At 35.0% G+C, this 21,492-nt stretch overlaps 4 protein-coding genes across 8 annotated transcripts; 2 read left to right on the top strand and 2 right to left on the bottom strand.

Moving 5' to 3' along the window:
* The first annotated feature begins 3,302 nt into the window (after positions 1-3,302).
* LOC110429339 (putative amino-acid acetyltransferase NAGS2, chloroplastic) lies at positions 3,303-10,823 on the top strand. Of its 2 annotated transcripts, none has more exons than XM_089782337.1 (10): positions 3,303-4,071; positions 6,037-6,124; positions 6,425-6,633; positions 6,883-7,034; positions 7,678-8,101; positions 8,217-8,314; positions 8,913-9,024; positions 9,308-9,467; positions 9,925-9,997; positions 10,252-10,823. In XM_089782337.1, exons 1-10 carry the CDS (start codon positions 3,721-3,723, stop codon positions 10,400-10,402), a joined length of 1,818 nt encoding a protein of 605 aa, XP_089638463.1. In that variant the 5' UTR covers positions 3,303-3,720; the 3' UTR covers positions 10,403-10,823. The 2 variants fall into 2 exon arrangements, with proteins under 2 accessions (XP_089638463.1, XP_021301002.1); XM_021445327.2 differs by lacking the exon at positions 3,303-4,071 and adding an exon at positions 5,482-5,953.
* A 459-nt stretch (positions 10,824-11,282) lies between these two features.
* FRO1 (NADH-ubiquinone oxidoreductase-like protein) lies at positions 11,283-13,805 on the bottom strand. The gene is made up of 5 exons (XM_021445328.2): positions 13,551-13,805; positions 13,326-13,414; positions 12,715-12,844; positions 12,383-12,412; positions 11,283-11,559 (listed from the first exon to the last, which is right to left on the bottom strand). The coding sequence occupies exons 1-5, from the start codon at positions 13,713-13,715 to the stop codon at positions 11,503-11,505; spliced, it is 471 nt and encodes a 156-aa protein (XP_021301003.1). The 5' UTR covers positions 13,716-13,805; the 3' UTR covers positions 11,283-11,502.
* Positions 13,806-14,562: 757 nt separating this feature from the next.
* On the top strand, positions 14,563-18,877 carry TRB2 (Homeodomain-like/winged-helix DNA-binding family protein). Of its 4 annotated transcripts, XM_021418182.1 has the most exons (7): positions 14,575-14,853; positions 15,607-15,766; positions 15,985-16,196; positions 16,508-16,592; positions 16,882-16,965; positions 17,444-17,790; positions 18,472-18,877. In XM_021418182.1, coding segments are annotated over exons 2-7 (879 nt in total). In that variant the 5' UTR covers positions 14,575-14,853; positions 15,607-15,616; the 3' UTR covers positions 18,473-18,877. The 4 variants fall into 4 exon arrangements, with proteins under 4 accessions (XP_021273855.1, XP_021273856.1, XP_021273854.1 ...); XM_021418180.1 differs by lacking the exon at positions 18,472-18,877 and having other exon boundaries at positions 14,563-14,853; positions 15,582-15,766; positions 17,444-17,794; XM_021418181.1 differs by lacking the exon at positions 18,472-18,877 and having other exon boundaries at positions 14,563-14,853; positions 15,574-15,766; positions 17,444-17,794.
* Positions 18,878-20,597: 1,720 nt separating this feature from the next.
* On the bottom strand, positions 20,598-21,295 carry LOC110409484 (Ribosomal protein L12/ ATP-dependent Clp protease adaptor protein ClpS family protein). Its single transcript, XM_021418840.2, has one exon. The coding sequence runs from the start codon at positions 21,196-21,198 to the stop codon at positions 20,680-20,682; it is 519 nt and encodes a 172-aa protein (XP_021274515.1). The 5' UTR covers positions 21,199-21,295; the 3' UTR covers positions 20,598-20,679.
* Between the last annotated feature and the right edge of the window lie 197 nt (positions 21,296-21,492).

Raw genomic sequence — 21,492 nt, 5'->3', positions numbered from 1 at the left:
AAATGGTTGCTCTCCTTACAAACATGTCGTATAGTCACCTCCCATTGTTGTTCCATCAAACCATGAATTGCGTTAATCAAATCCGAATTCCGACATGGATGGTAACTGGTGGAGGTAATGGCCCGAGCTACCAATTGACTATCCACTTGTATGATAATCATAGGAAAACGCAATTCCCTTGCAAACATTAAACCCCTGTAAGCACCCCAGAGTTCAGCTCTTTATGCAGTACAAACACCTAACCGAACAGTGTAACCCCTATGCCGAATCCTCAGCTGAATCACGCAAAATGCCACCAGCAGTTGCTTGCCCAAGAGAATCTCTATATGCACCATCCGAATTCAGCACAATCCAATTGCCAGAGGGAGGAGACCAACCTATAAGAACTTCCTCACGTCCGCTAGAAGATGAAACAAGAGTACCCCAATAACAAAATATCTATTTTTTTTATAAAAAATTAAAGTTTATTAAAGGTTGGAAACTCAACTCAAACTTGCATTTAGATTGAAACAATTCATCCATACTTTATTCTTCATTTTATTTATGAATTTCAGCCAAAAAATGATATAAATAACAAACTATCGAAACATTATCACAAAATCATTTGCATATTTCTTAAACATATTCTATTTAATATAATAAAATATGCTAATTTCCTTAAAAAAAATGCTAATTTCATAATTCCATACTGATTTTCATTTTCATGTATAAATAAGTAGAACACATTTGTCCATTTTTGCTTTCTCTCAAAGTTGCTGTCATCTCCCTAATATCAATGGGTAAGCTTATTTTTTAAAACTGGAGCTCAAGCTTGCCCAATTGCCTAGTTTAAGTTGGGCTGACTTAACTTGGGCCTGACCCACTCCATAAAAGATTATTATTTTCTTCAGAGCAGAGCAATTAGCTGCCAGAGGAACGAGGAATCAAACGTTGCCAACGAAGGGATAAAAAGGATTTTGTTTTTACTCAACAACTCCCGCCAGTGGTCACAAAGTATGAAATTCTGTTCTAGAAAACTTATTCGGTCAATGTAGTTGTAATTTATCAATACGAGTATATATTTGATATACTGTTGCTCCATAAGTTTTATATATTATTTATAAATTAAATACTGTTAAATTATTTATAAATAAATTTAAAATTTTGATATTTTTAAAAATAAATATTCATAATTTTAAAAATATTTATTTTAAAAATTTTTTGAACATTTTCCTTTATATATTTATAAAGTAATATTTTATAATTAAATGATAATATATAAATATAGCTTACCGTGTATCAAATATAAATTCATGTTATGATTAGGTTTTTGTTTTTTTTTTAATTTTTTTTCTCATAAACTTTATGATTTTGTAATGCAAAGAATAAAGATAATATAGTCAAATTGAACTTAAAATTTGGCAAAAAATTATGCAGCAATCCTTTTTTGAAAAGTAAGATCTTTGATTCCTCGTCAATTTGGAGCATGGCCATGATTCATGAATGATGAGAGAAACGTTGACGACTTTAAAACTTTAAACCTGGAATTTAGAATTCAATCTTTCCTTAATTTAAAAAAATCATATAATAAAAAAATATAAAAATAAAAAAATAATTAATAAATATAATTAACATATTATACCGTAACAACATCGTGAGTCCAAAACATTTTGAATATCTTAGATTTGTGTCAGATGATATGATTACCAAACTAAAAGCAAAGTGATGAAGGGAAAAGCATTTAATCAAACATACCTTAACCAAACAAACACAACAATCGGGTTGTTTTGCTGAAAATTATCCGAACCAAAAAGGGTAAGAATTCCAATTCTATTAAACAAGAACATTCCTAGATGCTCTAAGGAATCTTTGTTGAAATAATTGAGAATAATGCTCTTATTCTTTTGTCCGTGATCGACCAATATTGTCCTTTCCTCATTGGTACTCGTTTTCTTTAGATGTCTGGTTTCAGGGAAAGGAGGCGTCTTCTGACTGAAATGAGGGACCCCGTTGTTCCGTAGCTTTTGTTAATTTGAAGTCTGTTGCAGCACAACGCAATGCCATTATCAGTGGTCCAAACTTGAACTTTTTTTTTATTCCATCCTCACATTTTGCAAACATTTTAAATCAACTCGATTCATTTTGACTTGTTTCATGGAAAATCTTTTACCTATAATTTTTACACTATACGTTAAATGGTAAAAAAAAAATCAAATGATAATTATCAAATAATAAAAAAATAACACTTTCGAAACAGAAATTTATAATAATACACAAAAAGCTAGAATTATATATCAAAATATGATATAAAATATTAAGAACGATATAATAAGAAAATAATTGAAAGAAGAATTTTGAGAATAATTGAGAAAAGCCTTTTGGTTCATTTGTCAGAAAGAAGAACTTTTGATTTATTTCTCACTATTTCTGATTATTATTTATTATAATTTCTTCATCGAATATAAAACCCTATTTATATGATTACATAGATGTCGAGGTTATATAGGATTAATGAAGATATTGATAAACCATCATAAATATATACCTTGATACGAATGGAATTTGAAGTGTTGGAAAATTCAATAGACACATTTATTTATTCATAATACTTTCTCTTGAATGTCCATTGTATCTAAAATTATATATCAAAACATGATATAAAATACAAAGAAATATATACTAAGAAAATAATTGAGAGAAGAATTGAGAAAAACCTTCTAGTTCATTTCTCATGAAAGAAGAACTTCAGGTTCATTTCTCACTATTTTTTATTATTATGGATTGTAATTTTTTCATCAAGTACAAAGCCCTATTCATAGGGTTATATAAATGTAGGGGTTACATAGTATTAATGAAGATATTGATGACCATTATAAATATATACATTAATTATGAATGGAACTTGAAAGATTGAAAGATTTAATGAACACGTTCATTTATTCATAACAAAAGAAAATTTTTATTTGTATTCAAATTTTTACCATAAAAAGAAGTAAGAAGCAAGAAAAACAAGTAGTAATAGATTTATATGAATACATATTTCAGTTGAACCTTCCTCTGAAAGCAGGACTGATGCATTTGAACTTACCCACAAAGGAGTCCCAAATGCATTTGAAACAAAATCAAAAGTAGTATGCAGAAATAGGAAAGAGAAATTTTCAAGTTACATGGTAAAAAACAAGAAATACAGCATATTTTTCCAGAAGATAAAAAGAAGGGATGGGATGGGGATATTCAGATTTTTTTTTTGAAAAGAGGGGATATTCAGATTTTAGCTTTAATCATGCCACAACTGAATATATACTTACAATAATGCATGCATTATACACATTCTTTCTTCTAAGAACATCAGCTTTAATAAAAAAAAAAGAAAAAGTTAAATTCCCAAAATAATGAAGATTAAATTAATGTAATAGTACATAATTGTTGATTCCTTTAACATTTTATCACACAAAAGAAACTAAAAAATCCAAAAGCTGATGACAAGTGAAACATAGAAGCCATGGGGGCCACCATGTATTATATCTAAGAACAAGTGTGCCCCAGGTTCCCATGTCAATCAACTTGTTTTTGTCTTTCTTTTTATAAATTTTTTTTTAAACCCTTTTCCTTGTGCCGTCCTACCCCTTCACGCCATCGTTTAGCCGCGTTTTCTGGCTTTCCTCATTCGAGAGAAAACCTTCCGTTGTCATTTAATTGAGGTTTTTTTTTTGCCCTTTTCGAAGTTTGAACTGATAATATATGGCAAGTGCTGCTAAAGCAAGTCCTGCATGTATTTGCAGTTCATGTCGAAGTAATAAACCGAGTTTCTGCAGTTTTATAAGCTTCCAGAGGAGTTGGTTTAATGATGGTTTGAGAGGAATGGCGAGGATGGAGTTGAAAAAATCGGTGGTGAAGGGGTATGAGTGGAACAGGGAAGTGGAAATCAATGGCTGCTGCGGGAAGTTCTATGATATTTCGGAGGAAGATTTGAGGTTTGTGGAAGTGTTCAGGGAAGCCCAGTCTTACGCTTCTTTGCATCGAGGAAACACATTTGTCGTGCTGTTGTCAGGGGAAATCGTCGCCAGTCCGTATCTGGATACCATACTCAAGGTCTCCTTCTCAATCTTCTCCCTATTTTCCTCCTCTTGCTTCATAAGCTGAAAATTTAGCTGAGAAGATTAAATCACATGAATGAATTTAATCTAAAAACAGAAAAACCCTATTTATGATCCGAAAACCAAATGGAAAATTGTTTGTTTCTCAGTTGTAAATCATGTTGTTTAATCAGCTAACTATAAATAACTGCAGCTAAATAACAGGGGAAAATTTTAAGCCATGGGTGATCATTGAAACTAAACAAGATAAAGAAAAGTTGAGCAGTGTTTATTTATTTATTTTTAAACATAGGACTTCGGTTAGGGGCAGAGAATCACAACAAACCAATTTCGATAGAAGCAGATTGAAGCTGACGTCCCTTGTCTTACCCTTTTGTAATGAGATAAATGATACATCCAAGTCGTAATAATTCAATGGTAGAACACCATTAAACAGTCTCACGGTGGATCGATATCAAATTGTCGATATACGGTGGATTGGTGTCGGGCCTTGAGATAGGAATAAGTCGTGGAAATGAGTAAGCAATGAGAGAGGAAAGGAAGAAAAAATTAGACAGTGTATGTGATTTTGTGGTGTCCCTTTAACGAATGTTTTGATGTTATTTTTTTTTATAGATATTTTGTTAACTTTTCGTGGTTGACAAGGTTAATTTTTGTTCTTTCATTTTTATTTTTATTTTTTGCCTTCTATTAGATATGAAAATTTCTGTTTTGTAATATCAAAATCTAATTTAGGAAACTAAAAATATGTCAGAACTATTATTTCCGAGACTTACCAACCAAAAAATTTAAAAATGTTAAAGTTAATTCAAAAGGGGAAGTACTCATAATATGGCTGCTTTTTTTTTTCTTGCCAAGAGAAAGAAATCCATATTATTTTCAAAAGTAAACTAAAAAATAATTTTTAAAATATTTAAAAAATTAATTTTTTATTACATACAAATAATTTATTATAGTTTTATTTAAATTAAATAATTTTTTATAATTAATAATTAATTAAAATATTATTTATTATTTATTTCACATAATATTAATTTGATATATTAATACTGTGATAAACAATGACGTGATATGTTTGAGATTGAAAATGCTATAAAAAAAATAAAGAAGAAAAATGATGTTTGGTCTCCTAAAGATAGTTTCACTACCAAATCCATTGAAGTCTATTCAAACCTCCTCCTACCCGTATCACATTTTTATGTTACAAAATCATAAAAAAGTGAAAAAATAAATTGTCAGCAATTATATATATATAAAAAACTACGTATTTCATATATTTCTTTTTTATTAGCAATAACACAAAATTACAAAAAAAAAAATCTAACGTCAGACTGGGACCCACGTTTCCATTTACTGACAACAGTTCAGCGTGGCGGCTTCTCCTTTGATCCATCTTCGTCGTCCGCAGCCACGCTTCAGAATCAGCAATTCATTTTTCCCTTTAAAGAAAAAACAAAAAACAAGTGGCAGGTTTAGTCAGTAGCGGCTTCCACGCGCTAAACGAACTTCTGGGGGCCGCCACGATGGCCGCTTCATGTTCAACGGCTCGCGTCTCTCTCTTCTCTCCCGCTCGAACCAAACTCTTTTCCTCCCGCCACGGCTTCAAAAAGGACGTCGTAAAGCTAAAACCCTACTTGAAGTGGCGGGCTCAGTCTCTTAAACCGGAACCCGGGGCCAAGCGAGGTGATTCTGTAAAGCGCAATGTGATTAACGAGGAAGATAGCGTGGAGGAGACTTACAACTCCGTCGACGATAAGCAGTTCGTACGGTGGTTCCGCGAGGCTTGGCCTTACCTCTGGGCCCATCGTGGCAGCACTTTCGTTGTTATTATTTCCGGCGAAATCGTCGCTTCCCCCTTTTTGGACGCCATTTTAAAGGCAAAAACAAAATAAATAAATAAAAATTTGAAACTTCTCGTTTTTTATTCAAGGTTTTGAATTCTTTTTTTTTTAATTTTCAGGATATTGCGTTTTTGCATCACCTAGGAATCAGATTTGTTATTGTTCCAGGAACTCACGTGCAGATCGACAAGCTTTTGGCCGTGAGAGGTGAGCCAAAATGATATGTCTTGTTTTCTTTTATTTCACTTTGTTTCCTGTTGAAAATGATCATAGAAATATGTTTCATACTTTAGTTTTATAATAATATCTTGTAGTATTATTTGTCTCAGTAATTGTAATACTAGCAATTTTGAAGCTTTGGCCAAATTTAGAAATATCTTTTCTGTCTAATTTTAGCATGTGTTTTGGTTGAATAATTCAGTTTTATCTCACTTTAACCATGATTAACTTGTTTATGTTTACATTAAATAGATTAGTAGTAGTTAAAATGAGCTATGGAATTTGCAGACCATGAACCAAAGTATGTAGGCAGATATAGAATTACAGACTCAGAATCTCTAGCTGCAGCAATGGAAGCGGCGGGAGGGATTCGTCTAATGATAGAGGCAAAACTTTCTCCTGGACCTTCCATATGTAATATCCGCCGACATGGTGATAGTAGCCGTTGGCATGACGTTGGTGTCAGCGTTGCTAGCGGAAACTTCCTTGCAGCTAAGGTCAGAACGTTTCTATTTTCAAAATAACATTTAGATTTAGTTTATGCCTTTATGTGCATGATATTCTCCTCATTGAGAGTATGACTATACCCTTGTAAATTGACTTGTGGGATTATATTTCTTCTTCCCTTTTATGCATATGTACATATAGAGTGATGCATGGTGCATGAAAGCATGTTTGTGGTTTGTGTTCTGCTGTTAGACTTCTTATATTTTTGCCTCTGTGAATCTTGTTGAACCCTTTTGCAGAAAAGAGGAGTTGTTGAAGGTGTTGATTATGGAGCAACAGGTGAAGTAAAGAAGGTAGATGTTGCTCGCATGCGTGAGAGGCTTGACGGTGGTTGTATAGTAATATTAAGCAACCTGGGGTATTCTAGCTCTGGAGAAGTTTTGAATTGCAAGTATGCTGTATAACTTTTAATGGTATTTGGTTGCAGCTTGCTCTATCTATGATCCAATGAAGTGAAATTTCTGATTAATTTTTATGTGAAGCTGTTAAATTTTTGTACCTTTCCTTTATCACTCTAAAGCAGCTGTTGGGGGGAAAAAAAAATCATATTTTGCAATTTTATTTAACAGTAGCTATTATTTATTAGGCAGGTCATCAACATTGAGAAAAGCTACCTTTTTCCCTTTTTTTATTTATGTCTTCATTTAATTTTGTCTAAGCTGCTACTGGTCTTTCTCATATACAGAGGGGTCATTTAGTCTGGTGTTCCAATAGGTGCCTTTGTAGGATTAGCAAGATGTCAATCATAAGGATTTAGCGGAAAGGGAACCCAAACCTGGAAGATACTGTCTCTTGTGGGGTTGAATATACTTTGTATATGTAGCAATAGGAAAAAAATTTGATAAATTCTCCAGCATGAGCATTCCTTGTATTGGTTGCATATGCGTTTTGACTTCTTAAGCTAGTTTGAAATCAACTAAAGCATATGTTTTCTTTAGTGTACTAGCCAAGAAAAGTTTGCTTTACTTCCCAAATTACTATTTTGCAATGATTTAAACCTGATTGCTAATGCTTTATGTTTTCCTAAATTTCAGCACATATGAAGTAGCTACTGCTTGTGCATTAGCTATTGGAGCAGATAAGCTGATTTGCATTATAGATGGTCCAATTTTGGATGAGAATGGACGCCTTATTAATTTCTTGCCTCTTCAAGAAGCAGATATGTTAATCCGTCAACGGGCTAAGCAAAGTGAGACAGCAGCTAAATATGTGAAAGCTGTTGGTGAAGAAGATGTCACTTGCCTTGGACATTATGATTCTATTGCAGTTGTCCCCTCTTCACAGAATGGGAAGGCTCTTAATAGTACACACAATCCAACCTTTCAGAATGGTGTTGGTTTTGATAATGGCAATGGACTATGGTCTGGAGATCAGGGCTTTGCTATTGGAGGTCAGGAGCGGCTAAGTCGACTAAATGGCTACCTTTCAGAGTTGGCTGCTGCAGCTTTTGTCTGCAGAGTAAGTTCTGATTGTTGTCTGTCAGCTTAGTAAATATAGATGCTCTCCTGCAGAAAAACGATTGCTTTGCCAAGGAAAAACAATATGCCAATTGTATTTTCTGCTTCATTATCAGGGTGGTGTCCAAAGAGTTCATTTGTTAGATGGCACTATTGGTGGGGTCTTATTATTGGAACTGTTCAAAAGAGATGGAATGGGGACAATGGTGGCCAGGTATTTACTCTTTGCAGTGACTGTTGTATAAATAACTTCATTTCCAGGCTTTATCTACAATTTTTAAATGTCTGTTGTTAGTTAACCTTATGCAAAAGGCATTATGTCCCAGATGTAGTTAATTCCCTATGCATCTGAATTTGCTTTGTGAGTTCTCAATCTTTGCATAATTCAGATGTTTTAGTGGGTTCTGCCACTCTGGTGGAGGGTTAAACCTCAAATGGTTGTTATATGCAGCTAAGAATAAGTTTTCAGTTGAGTTCCACATACATATTTTTAGAATTTACTGGTGCTTCAGAGGACTTTCTAGTATTATCGTACTTCCTTTTTCTAACTAACATTGTTTTCAGAAGTATGTGATATTTCTGAGTTGGTTGCTGGGTCATGTGTAAATCACTAATTAGTTTCATAACATTTGACAGCAGACAAACTGGGCAGATATGTTGCTCTAATGTCCTTTTTCTAATGGTTAGGGATCTGAAAAGTAACCTCATGTAGTTGATAGTTGTTAGTCTATATTATATGCTGTTGAGAGATTTAGTAAGCAACGTTAAGCTGTCTTGGATCAATTCTGACTTGGGTGTTGCTTGTTATTTAGTGATCTATATGAAGGGACCCGGATGGCTAAGGTGACGGATCTCGCAGGTATCAAGCAACTCATACAACCTTTAGAACAGTCTGGCACATTGGTGCGCAGGAGTGATGAGGAGGTGAGTGCTGCTCTTTTAGACTTTTGTTTGACCAATTTAGCTATTTCAATGATGTGCTTGTTGTTGGAATAAAAGTAAAAGTTTGGTCATACTTTGGAGCTTTATTTGATTATTTCTTCTACTGGATCTTGGGTGCTTTGGTTATAAAGATCAAATTTATTAAAATTAGCCTTTGTTTCAAGTGTCACCAAACAAACAAAATTGAAGGGGAAAAAGTGCCATTATTTTATTGAGTTGGAGCAGTATCTGAAAATTAAATTCCTGTGACTTTTTGTTTTCACAGCTACGTAAGGCCATAGATTCATTTGTTGTAATGGAAAGGGAAGGTCAAATCGTTGCTTGCGCTGCTCTTTTTCCTTTTTACAAGGACAAGTGTGGGGAAGTTGCTTGTATTGCAGTTTCTCCTGAATGCCGAGGACAAGGACAGGGAGACAAATTACTTGGTATGATGTTGAACATCTCTAACTTCACTGCTTATGCCATATGGGACATGATCATACTTTCTTACTTACTATGGTGGAGCTGAAAGAGATGCAATATGAGAGCTTGTCAATTCTCATCTTATGGAAGCATCTTTAGGAATTTGAAAATTAATAGCATAGAAATGCACACTCCAACAGAGCACCTTTTTTGGCAGCCAGCTTACATATGCTGAAATTTGCTGATAGGTTCAGCAAACTGTTCCAACAATTCAAGCATTGAATGATGCTGGTTTGCATGGTTGTTACCCCTGATTGTTATTTAGAGTCTAGCAAGCTCTGATTGTGATTTCCATTTTTATGAGCATCACTTTGATGTGATATTACTACAGGATATTTGTTTGTGGTTTTTTGTTTGTAAATGCACCATATCATTCCTGATGACTATTGTCACTTCTTGATTTCAATCAAATTTCTGCAGATTACATAGAGAAGAAGGCATCATCCCTTGGATTGGATATGCTTTTCCTGCTGACAACCCGTACTGCTGATTGGTTTGTATTTTTTTCTCCCACTACTTATGTTATGAAATATACATTATTGCAAGCATGCAATCATTTCCATGCACCATTTAATGGTAAATTGGAAGTAACTTATTAGTTAATATGGTATCTTAGAGAGAGAGAGAGAGAGTTTCGTTATGTTGGAATATTCCCCTTTCAATTTATGGTTGTTATGTCCAAGTTATGGTATATAAAACTGTCACTGTTGATCAGTAGAAACTAAGCACTCACTCATGGTTTTACAGGTTTGTTAGGCGTGGCTTCAAAGAATGTACCATTGACATGATACCAGATGAAAGGAGGAAAAAGATCAATCTATCTCGTAAATCCAAGTATTACATGAAGAAGTTGCTACCGGATCGAAGTGGAATTACTGCTGATAGAGCATTTAAATGAGGTTTCCACACAGAAAAGTGCTCTGCTAGCCACTGCTAACCAAGGCTGCAAAGAGGACAACCTCACCATTTTGTTGGCTAGAGAATCATTTGTAGTAAATTACTACATAATTGATCAAGGCATGATCTGATTGTCTCCGCATCAGGTTTCTGTCACGAGTTCTAATTGATTGTAGCCATAAAGTTTGTTGTATACTTAACTAGTTACATAATTTGTACGGACCTTGTCAGTAGCACAGAGCGATAGAAAATGGAAAATAAATTCGCATTTCTTCTTTGGTTCGTTTGAAGCTCTGAAGATCAATGTTGAGTCACATCCCAAAGCGTTGCAACATTTGCCATTTGTACTTCATAATTATCATTTTTATCACCCTGTATTTAACTTGGAATTATTGTACATGGAGTAGTGTCTGAATTCATGAGATTTACACTTCACACCAGTCGAATTAGGATCATTATGTGTAATATTTCATTCTTCTCTTAGTCCTTCGCACAAGGAGGTGCCATCTTTACCCTCCTATCCTTGTTAAGCAAAGAATACATATACAAAACATTTGCTTTGGTTTATTTTTCCACCCATTAATCTGAATCTAAACCAAATAGGTGCACATTCGTAAATGATACTTGATTCAATCTTACTGGTTTATGCTGAAGATTGAACATTTGGGGGTCTTGTTGTCAAGTTAATATTAGTGTTATGCTTCCCAAGTTATTGGTTTAGGAATAGACTGCCCTTGGCTATAAGTTGGAGTCAAACTCGTGGACCTGTTCAACCAACCTAAACAGCTGTTGGCCTAGGAAATACACCATAAAGACGATCAGTAACTTTATTGTTCGCCTAATAAGAGTAGAGGGGAAAGTTGTGAATAAGGAAATGGAGGTTTTGACAAACAAGTATTATATCCAAACTGTATCATAAATGAATCAAAGAGAAAGTGGGGAAAAAGGTACACCCATCTCACCTGCTGATCTATCACGTTTATTTTGATCAAATTGTCACAAAAGATACAGCAGAAAATGTGCAACCATGATAACCTGAGTCTCAGTTGCATAACTTGAATTATGGGAGAATAAAGCAACAGGATCAGCAAGATAATGGAATCAGTCTTCAGATATAACAGGTCCCTTCCATTTGAAGTTATCTGCATATGACTTAACCTGCAACCACATATTCACATAATAAGATGTACTACCATGGATATCATGACTTGACTAGATAATGAATAGTATGGAGACTACATAGTTTATAGTCCTTTAACTATGTATAGGATCATAACTATAGATTTTACAACTAACTAAATCCGTCTGCTTATATGCCAAGAGCATATTACATATGATAGTGGAGAAGTAGCTTGACTATTACATTAGAGGTAATGTTTGAACATATTGTATGTAATGTCCATACTTCGGAATTTTTTGGACACACTAGCAGCATAGACAATCATCATATACAGTAACCCTGTCCTAGATGTCTCAACGAAAATAAGAGCTTGTCCTTTCTGCTGCTATCAAGTGCTGTAACTTCTCTCTCTCTCTCCCTCTCAAATAAGTAACTTCAACTTGTCAAATGTCGGCTTTTAGAACATAGCATCTTTTAGATGATTTCAATGTTGCTAGAGGGCTACTAAGAACTACAATGTCTAGCACAGGCCATCAGAAAATCTTCTCAATCACTCGTCAAATTAGCATTTGAAAATATAACAACAGAAATTCCTACGATTCCAAAGAAAATGTCTAGTCAAGGATCAAGAGTATGCAGGCAGTTATCCTATATTACTAAGCATGAAAAGTTGAAAACCAATGACACACTAGTTTGTTTTGCTCGGTAGCCTTTAGAATCTTGAGTTGCTTTTTGTTCTTATGCCTAGCTAAAAGAATTAACCTGATTCTAAATTAAGTAAACACAACTTCATTCCCAACATGCTCCTATATAACCTCATGTGAGAGAATAAGAATAGTGGCAAAAAAACGTGTCACAAACCTTCAGCAGTGGTGTCTGGCGTTTTTTAACCTGTAGGAAAGTTCAAGATGCACCACCAATTAGCGTCTCAAGAGAGAAAAACATTTTTGAAACAAAATAATCAAGTGAACATGCCATCTAACAACAGGGATATAATATCTGTTCAAAGCAATACTTCTAATCTAGCACATAATCTAAGAATCATTCAGACTAAAAAAGAACCGAACGTCATCAAAGTTTGTTATTTTAAAGCCAAAACAAGAGATGGGATAATACTCTGCGAATACAGTTTGATACTTTAGTCCGATAATCAAACTTAAAATGTGAAAAAAAAAAGGATAGAGAATACATACCACATAGTCCCACCCATGTCTCTCAGCAAAAGACTTTGCAGCTTCTTCACTATCAAAACTAAGTGCAGCATCACCAACATTGGCATAAGGGTCCCCTGTGGATGTCCAACCCATCAACGGGTTCTCCCACCTAAACCATTCAATTCAGTGACAAGAAACTATTGATTATGTACATCATGGCCAAGAAGAAGACCCTAATTCAGGACAGCACCAAGAATTTGGCGTTGTGGCTAAGTTCAAGAAAGCAAGTTTTTAACCAATGAATACACAACCCAACAAACACCAAACAGAACTTTGATACAAATAGAAACTATACTCACTAAAAATTCAATCTTCAAAGAAATGTATGGAACAGTTAAAAACCATGGGGACAATTTCGGTTCCATGCCATCAAAGACAGATAATTGAAGATTAGGAATAGCTTAAATTTATCATTTTCAATTTCTACTACCTATAGCATCAGAAGTTAGAAATTGCTTAGGATCAGATTCAGCTAAAGAGTAATACTCCAACCGTGAAATGACATACTCACACACACACCAGAAAAAGAAATTTTAGTTTCTACAACTAAAAACGATAAGGAAAAATCAGATTAAAAAAAAAAAAAGTACTTTTGTGTTGACATAAAGTTGATCTTCCATTTTCCAAGTTTCCCAGATCCTTGTTGAGTTGCAGTTCTTGCAGGCGAGTATATCACAACCTACGACCAATGTTAAAAAAAAAACACGCGCCCTAATTATTCTCTCTTTCCATTTTCTTCCAAAATTAGAGGAAAAATGCGATCGATTAATCAATGCCCCAATTAATTAAAACCTCAATAAAAATTTGAAATTTACCCTCCTACGAAGATGTTCTTCCGGGATGCCGGAAACCATGCCGACCTCGCTTGGCTTGACCTCCACCAATGCATCTGAAGAGAACCTCCTCGAGAAAGAGCCCAGCACGGTTCGAACCGCTCGAGCTTGGCTCGTTAATTTTTGCACAGTGTTCACGGCGGCCATCGTCTTCCTCAGAATCTATGTGCTTTTTGGGTGCTCTTTTTTTTTTCCTGGCCCTGTAAATGAAAAATAACCTCTTCGTTTCAGCTTAGGAATTTCTTATAAAAAAAAAAGTACATTAATAAAACATATTTGTAGGTAATTATAGTTTGAACCTCTCTTATTTCTGTATTTATGAAATTGGCCCCAATCTTTTTCTTTTTCTTACAGAATCCCTTAGTAGTAGTAGTAGTTGTTGATATGATGGGCTATTTTTATCCTGCAAATTTCGCTTTTATTAAATGCAATAATGATTTGAGGAAGCAATTTCAACCACCGCTTGCAAAGTTAGTTCATGGGCCAAATAAAGAGTACTCGATAATTATTCCTCTAATTCTATTATGACAACTAATAAACTAGTTGGCACATAACACTTTACTAATCAATTTAATTTTCTAAATTTTGTACTATTCCAAATCTAAACGTTGATGCTTTATAAGTAGTATTAGTTTATTTTCCTTCAAGTTCAAGTGAACATATTCAATTTAAATTTTCGATTCAAGCTAATTATAAAGTTTTAAAAACTCAAAATTCAGTTGAAATTCTAAATTTCTAATCAAGTTTTATTGTTTATGCTTGATGTTTACAAAATTTTTATTCGACCACGACCCACTTAATCCCCTTTGAGTAAATTTTAAATAGTGAATTCAAATTCAACCTGAGATTAAGTTCCATACTTAAATGAAAATTGTAAAAATCATTAATTTTAGTTATATAAATATGATAAAACTATAATAGATGAAATTTCTAAATCAGTTGATTTTAGTCTTAGTTAGAATGTTTAGAAAAGCTGAAGGGGTTACAAGTAATTTTGAAAATTGTACGACAAGTTTCCATCATCCGTGCATCCAGGTCCTGTTATAAAGTAATGGTGCAATAGATTTCAGAAGCCAAATAACCCATAGATATACAAGCTATAGTGAAAAGGAAAATTTCCATATTTCCATTTTAATATTCTTATGGACAAAAAAGCAAGCCTCCCCTACATGTTTTTCACTCTCCCACTTTGCAATCCTTTGTTTTGTAAGAAATAATTTCTGATAAATATTCCGATGCTCCGCGCGTGAATTCTCTTTCTCATCTCGCGCGTTTCTCCGATCAGGTACTCCGATTGTTTTTTTTTTTTTGGTTTGGGATTTTCTAGATAAATCGGTCCTTGATAAATTTCATCAAAGTCTGAGCTTTGGATGAAAATGCATTAATTTGCTTTATTTTTTTTGCTTCATCTTTGTTCATATTGTTTTTTAGAGGAGAAAAAGATATTATGAACTTAAATGGATTTGAATATGAATTTTCATACAATTGTTCTTTTAAGAATATGATTTTGATTGTAGTTTTAGAGGAAATTAAGGATTCATAATTGTAGTTATATTCCCTATCTGTGATTACCTGTTGTGATGGATTGAGTATAAATATTGTGTTATTTGAGTCGAGAGAAGTTGAAAGTTAAGAGTTTTGTGTTTTAAGAGCGCGTTTGGGTTTGTAAAACTTTGTCTAAATTTCTGAAACTTAATTGCATTAAGAAAATTTTTCTGTTTTTGTTTCTGGTTTTCATCATTTTGGAATGTTGCTTTGTGAAGTTTCTCATTTTGCACTTTTGGAATTTTACAATGGTAGAGAAATTGGAGCCTGGGTCAATTTATTGGAAAATGCGACGAAAATCTGTCCGTGAATGTATAATTGTTGTGTTAATGTGATTATGGGCCTTTCAAAAGGTTTCATCCATTGTCAGCACCTATTTCTTGTTCAATTATAATGCTTTTTGTTGGTTGTGGATAGGCGCAGTTAAGCAATATTAGTGTTTGATCTTTTCAAATTTCAGTTGTTTAGGATTTCTTGTATTGGGGGGTTTCAGGAATTTGTTGATGGGTGCCCCTAAGCAGAAATGGACAGCAGAAGAAGAAGCTGCCCTCAAGGCAGGAGTTCTGAAGCATGGCACTGGCAAATGGCGCAATATACTTTCAGATCCTGAGTTTAGTTCTGTCTTACGCTCACGCTCAAATGTGGACCTCAAGGTATGTAGCTGAAACTCAATTAGGATTCACCAATCATTATCTAAAGGATGCACTTTAATATTTTTTGGTTTAATGGCCAGAGATTGCTGTGTCTTGATAGTGCCTTTATTAACTGCATCCTAAACTATTGAAGCAAGCTTTATGCTTATTTTGGTAGCCGATGTTCTGTCATGTCAGGCATAGCGGTGATTTAATATGTATTATCTTAATGTGACCAGGATAAATGGAGAAATATAAATGCAACAGCCATTTGGGGTTCAAGGCAGAAAGCCAAGCTTGCTCTTAAAAGAAATCAGTTGAATGCTAAACATGATGATAACCACGCAGCTGTAATTACTGTACCTCCAAGTGAAGAAGTTGTTGATGCTAAGTCCCTTGCAATTTCTAGTGGAACGCCAAGGGCAACTGGTCTAAAAAAGCCAATGTCAAGGTTATTTATCACATCTATATTATCATATTGAACTTTTAGTTGAACACGTGTATGTGAGTGACCAGATATTAAAACATGAAAAGATGCAGAAAGCAAGAGTTATTTCCAAGACTGACATATTCCATACTGGCTGTTGAAAATGCACATAGTTAGTGCCCTGGGGCTGCATATCACTTTTTAATTTATGAAACCAAAATTCTCCAACCTCACAGTCATTGTAGGCCAAAACAATCTTGCGTTGAGAACTGTGCTATGCAGATTTTCTATGGGTGTTGACTGCTGCGTCAGTAATATCCTCTCCATGGTTGTAGGTTGGATAATATTTTATTAGAGGCCATCACCAGTTTGAAAGAGCCAGGTGGTTCTGACAGAGCTTCAATTGCTGTATACATAGAGGTATTTCTTTCTTGCGTCAGTCACAAATTCTAAATATTTGCAGAAAAAACACCCCGGTAATTAAACTGCTGACGGCTTTTTTTTCTTCTAACGGTTATATATGGCAACAAATTTTCTTCTATCTCATACTCGAGTAGGAGTGGAACTTAGGGATTCTCTTTCTTCTAATTTGTTGGCCAATTTCTAGTCTTTAAACCTCAAGCTCAGTTCTGAAAATATTTGAATGACTTCCCTAAAGCATCTAAACATCTAAACTAATTTTGAGTTTCTTTTATTTTTGACATTCTAGGAGAAATATGCTGCTCCACCAAACCTCAAGAAGCTGTTGGCAACGAAATTAAAGCTGTTGGTGGCAAATGGGACATTGATAAAGGTAATCATACTAATTATGGTGGAACATTACCGTAGAATATTTTTATCTTCCTTGTATGTGTAAATTATTTATCCTATGAAGAGCTTGCATGCCAGAAAAGTAAAATTCAATATATAGTGTTCCAGGGTTATAGAAAAGGTCCTTAATGTTTGACAGAAATGCTTAGGTGATTCTTTTATGCCATTGATGTTTGATAAAATGATATTAAGGTAACATATATGACACTTGCACTCAATTTATTGGATTTAAAGAAAGACAGCCATGAAGGGTTGCATCGTATTTGCATAAGAGATTCAACAGCATTGATATTTTTCTTCCTCATGAATTGCATGAAATTTTGATGTTTGTTTTTCTGATATGCATAAGTGGAAAGTTATTGGCACATCTTCTCATAAAGGGAAAATTTGTTTCTAAATAAGATTATGTTGAATGTTTATAAGTTGGGATTGATTCATCTTTCTAATGTATATGTTGATAGATAAAGCACAAGTACAGGATTGCACCACGGTCAACTGTCTCTGAAGCAAGAAGATCTCCTCTGCTTCTTTTGGAAGGAAGGCAGAAAGATTCTTCAAAATGGGACAAGAAGGGCATCAACATTCTTACTAAATCCCAAGTTGATGCAGAGTTGTCAAAAATGAGGAGCATGACTGCAGAAGAGGCTGCTGCAGCTGCTGCACGAGCAGTTGCAGAGGCAGAAGTTGCAATTGCAGAGGCTGAAGAGGCAGCAAGAGAGGCAGAGGCAGCAGAAGCTGAAGCAGAAGCTGCAAAAATTTTTGCCAAAGCGGCAGAGAAGGCATTGAAGGCTAGGATGCTAGATACCTGGTAAATCCTCTTTAATCAGTTGTTCCATACATATTCTTCCTATTGTACAATGTTTATAGATCTGAAAACACAGGTCTTCTCAGAGGACGATTGTGTTGGTTGTTTAGGAGGCTCAGATCTTAACCAAGAGCACATCTTGTCATAGTCACTGATAAGCTCTGCCAATCAACAAAACTTCTTTGCAACAACTCGAGATCACTTTGAACGAATTTTATTTTACTTATTTCTGTGAGCCTACTTCAACCCTATTCTCCACAGTCGAAAAGTTTCTGAAACTAAGATTTAGGAAGGATAGCTAATTGTTTTCTGTAGGGTATTCTTTGACTTCTTTGAACTCAAGAGGTTCGATAGTATTTCACATATGTGCCAATCACAAATCAGGTCGTTACTTTTACTTGAGGTCATCAATCTTTTCCTCCTGATAGATGATAGTCTTTTCCTGTTGATTTTGAGACAAATTATATCCAATAAATAGTGACATGGAGTGGCCAGACATTTTTGACGTCCATCGCTATCATTTTTTCGAAACTACACTGTATTACTTGTTTTCTTTTGTGGATTTTGTTTTCAGACTCAAACAATAGAGCTCTTGATTACAATATCTTGTGATTTACAAGACTACCTGTATTATGTGTTTCTATTTGTGTTTATCTTATTGATAACAGTTGCAAATTTGTGCAGATGGCGTAAGTGGATACCTACCATATGGTCTTATATTGCTGCTGGAACCATGCATCAGACTTGACATCATGTGGCCTGGTATATAAACTGCGATCATGTCTATAACTGTAAATTTATTAGGCTTGTAAAGAAAGAAATGTGAGATTAATCCATGAAGTTCTGCATCTTTTCGAACAAACATTTAGTGAGGAGCTTAGAGGTTTTTGTTATTCTATAGCTTTACCATGAAGTAAATGAAGGGTACAGATATAGCAAAAGAAATAGAAATAGGTATTCACGATGTCATGCTTGAGATATCATCTCTCTTTTTGGAAAGTCGATCTGAATACGATTAAACTTGCAATTTTGCTAGTGGATGTTCAAGCATTTGTAGTGTTATTGTGTTGGCTAATAGCCATTTCGGAACTCTTTCTGTGTGTTGGGTGGGCAGTTGGGGTTTCAAGCTAGTTATATTTCTGCAGCTGCATCATTTTTTGTTTTCTGTTAAAAATGATAAACTAGCACAAAATTGTGTTACTATATAGCTTGCAGGGAAGTGTGAAGGTCCATGCTTTTGATTGATTTAGGACTTCAGGAGTGAAGCTGATCATTTCTAGGAGCAGATCTAGGTCCGATCAGCTATACTGATTGATTGGCTGGATGCCTGTTCCTGCAGTATGCAAATAACTATATTACCATAAAGCCCCCGGGTCCTGGTTAGGTATACAGAAACAACAATGTTTTCGCTCCAAAAAAGTGGCAGGGAAAAGAAAAATCTCAGACCCTTCCTATTTCCTTCACTGCGGATTGATCAAGCTGCCAACCTAGCGCAAGCTGGGTTGACTTAAACTTTCCAAACCATAAGCCTTTTTCACGTTTTGCACTGCCTTAAAAAATGCCAACAGTACAAAACTATATTAGGAGGTAGATTTCAAAATCACTTTTTACTTTGTTCATCACTCGGAATTTAGGAAGGAATTTTACCTTATTGAACATAGCAGCAATGAAGTGCAACAGTTGATCTATGCTTTGATCACAACAAGCTAGCATAAACTTTTACCTAAACACTTGACTTGTTGGCATAGGACAGAGCATTATTAAAACCATAAGAGGCCACAAAACTCACGTTTGACACTTGCTAACCTTTTCCCAATGACAATTAACTCAACAACACAGGACTTCCAAAAATATGTTATGGAGACGACTGTCCTACTCTCCCGCAGATTGCTAGAACATCTGTTAAATAAGGCTGCAATAAACACTCATATACACAAGGTTGTACTACCCAGACCTTCCCAAAAACTTGAAATATTACCTTGATTAGTTCAAAGTATCATTTATATGGCTTTGAATTTGCAGGCTCTCCAGGGTGGACTTTTACAGATGCCGGCAATACATGTAGGATGATGACGATAAAAGCATAAAAATAACTACTTTCAAGGGCTAAGACCAGGTCTTCCACTTGAGCGTCACAACCCTCCATACTCACTAACCAACTAACAAAATTTTTTTGCTTTTTTTGCAGGATCATTTACAATATATACCAGAGATTCTCACTTGGAAACAGAAAATATAGATAACCAGTACAACAAAGTTCCAAAAGATAAAAGAATATACAGATGCTATGCTATCCGGTAACTCCATGTTTCAGGTGTAGGTAGTGCAGTAAGACAAACAAGTTAAGAATCACAACATTGGCTAAAACAGCAGCAGCATGTCAGCTTTTATAGCAAATGTCAAAGAAATTTGGATGGAACCATATCCTAGTGTATAGCACAGTAGCTAGATAGCCTGAAACTATAAGGCAGTACTATGTATTAACCAAAATCAAGAAGACCCAGAAGCCAGATACCATTAATCTAGTTGATGCCACGCCGCAATAATCAGATTGAACAAACGATATAGATATTGCCAGTCACTTCCATCAAATTTAGCATTCTCAGGAATACTTATAAAGCAGGGCAAGTAGTAAGCTAAGCTATACCTACTAACATTAGTTCAAATGAAAGAACTTCACATCTCCAAAAAAAACCCAAAAACCAATCTTTTCAGCTTGGAAGGTTAATCCAGCCTTTTTATATCAGACTTAATTAATTTCAACAAAGTTTTTCACTTCAAATTCCAATGATAATGCCAGCTCAAAAATATCTTCAAAACTTTTTTTCTCATTTCACCAAAACAACAATTATTCTACATCATTTACTAAAAAAAAAAAAAAGAAAAACAAAATCATTCAAGTACCACAGTAGCACCCAACCCTTGAAGCTTCTTAACAATGCCATCAGCTTCCTCTTTACTGACTCCCTTTTTAACCACAACGGGAACTTTCTCCACCAAATCTTTAGCTTCCTTCAATCCCAACTCGGTAAATGCCCTCACTTCTTTTATTATCTTTATCTTCGCTGCAGCGTCGAATTTCTCCAGCTTTATATCGAACGCCGTCTTTTCTGCGGCTTTCGATTCCGCTGCGCCAGACCCGGATCCGGGTGCTGAGGGGGCTGCGGAGCTGGCGCCGGATACGGCGGGGCCATAGCGGTTGAGGCCCAGTTTGAGACGGAAGAGGATGGAGTAGTCGTAGCGTTCGAGTTTCGTAAGGTCTAAAAGCTCGTCGGCGATGCGATCGAGTCTCTGGGTACGAGTCTCTGTGGTGGCGGTGGAGTAGAAGTGAGAGATGGGTGGCTTAGGTGGGGAAGAGATGAAGAGTCTGAGGAGGGATTTGGTGGGAATTTTTGTCGTTACGGAGGACATTTTGGGAATTTAATTAGCGTGGAGCGTCGGGGTTAAAGTTTGGGGTTTTTCAATCTGGTGGAGGATCAGGGGTTTTACAGGAAGGAAGGAGATGAAGTCCTTTCGGGATTTTTAAGGAGTTGTTTCTGAAGCTTCTTGAAACGACGTAGCTTTGCAGGCTCCGTAATAATACCTTTGTTTTCCCTAAACTACGATTTTATTTATCAATATATATATATATATATATATAGGGTTTATATTTGATGCACTCACGGTATATAGATGTTATAGACTATCAGTTTACTAAATCATGTT

The sequence above is a fragment of the Theobroma umbraticum genome, unplaced genomic scaffold (assembly GCF_002168275.2).
Source record: "Theobroma umbraticum cultivar Fairchild unplaced genomic scaffold, ASM216827v3 scaffold_44.0, whole genome shotgun sequence".
NCBI classification, from domain to species: Eukaryota; Viridiplantae; Streptophyta; class Magnoliopsida; order Malvales; family Malvaceae; genus Theobroma; species Theobroma umbraticum.
This window is presented reverse-complemented; position numbering and strand designations above follow the sequence as displayed.

Coding starts and splice junctions, on each gene's coding strand:
- LOC110429339 (XM_021445327.2), top strand. CDS start 5,600: ATGGCCGCTTCATGTTCAACGGCTCGCGTCTCTCTCTTCTCTCCCGCT. Junction 6,125..6,424: donor CAAGCTTTTGGCCGTGAGAG/GTGAGCCAAAAT, acceptor TGGAATTTGCAG/ACCATGAACCAAAGTATGTA. Junction 9,468..9,924: donor ACAGGGAGACAAATTACTTG/GTATGATGTTGA, acceptor AAATTTCTGCAG/ATTACATAGAGAAGAAGGCA.
- FRO1 (XM_021445328.2), bottom strand. CDS start 13,715: ATGGCCGCCGTGAACACTGTGCAAAAATTAACGAGCCAAGCTCGAGCG. Junction 12,845..13,325: donor AACTTTATGTCAACACAAAA/GTACTTTTTTTT, acceptor TGAATGGTTTAG/GTGGGAGAACCCGTTGATGG. Junction 12,413..12,714: donor GACATGGGTGGGACTATGTG/GTATGTATTCTC, acceptor ACTTTCCTACAG/GTTAAAAAACGCCAGACACC.
- TRB2 (XM_021418180.1), top strand. CDS start 15,617: ATGGGTGCCCCTAAGCAGAAATGGACAGCAGAAGAAGAAGCTGCCCTC. Junction 16,197..16,507: donor CTAAAAAAGCCAATGTCAAG/GTTATTTATCAC, acceptor CCATGGTTGTAG/GTTGGATAATATTTTATTAG. Junction 16,593..16,881: donor CAATTGCTGTATACATAGAG/GTATTTCTTTCT, acceptor TTGACATTCTAG/GAGAAATATGCTGCTCCACC.
- LOC110409484 (XM_021418840.2), bottom strand. CDS start 21,198: ATGTCCTCCGTAACGACAAAAATTCCCACCAAATCCCTCCTCAGACTC.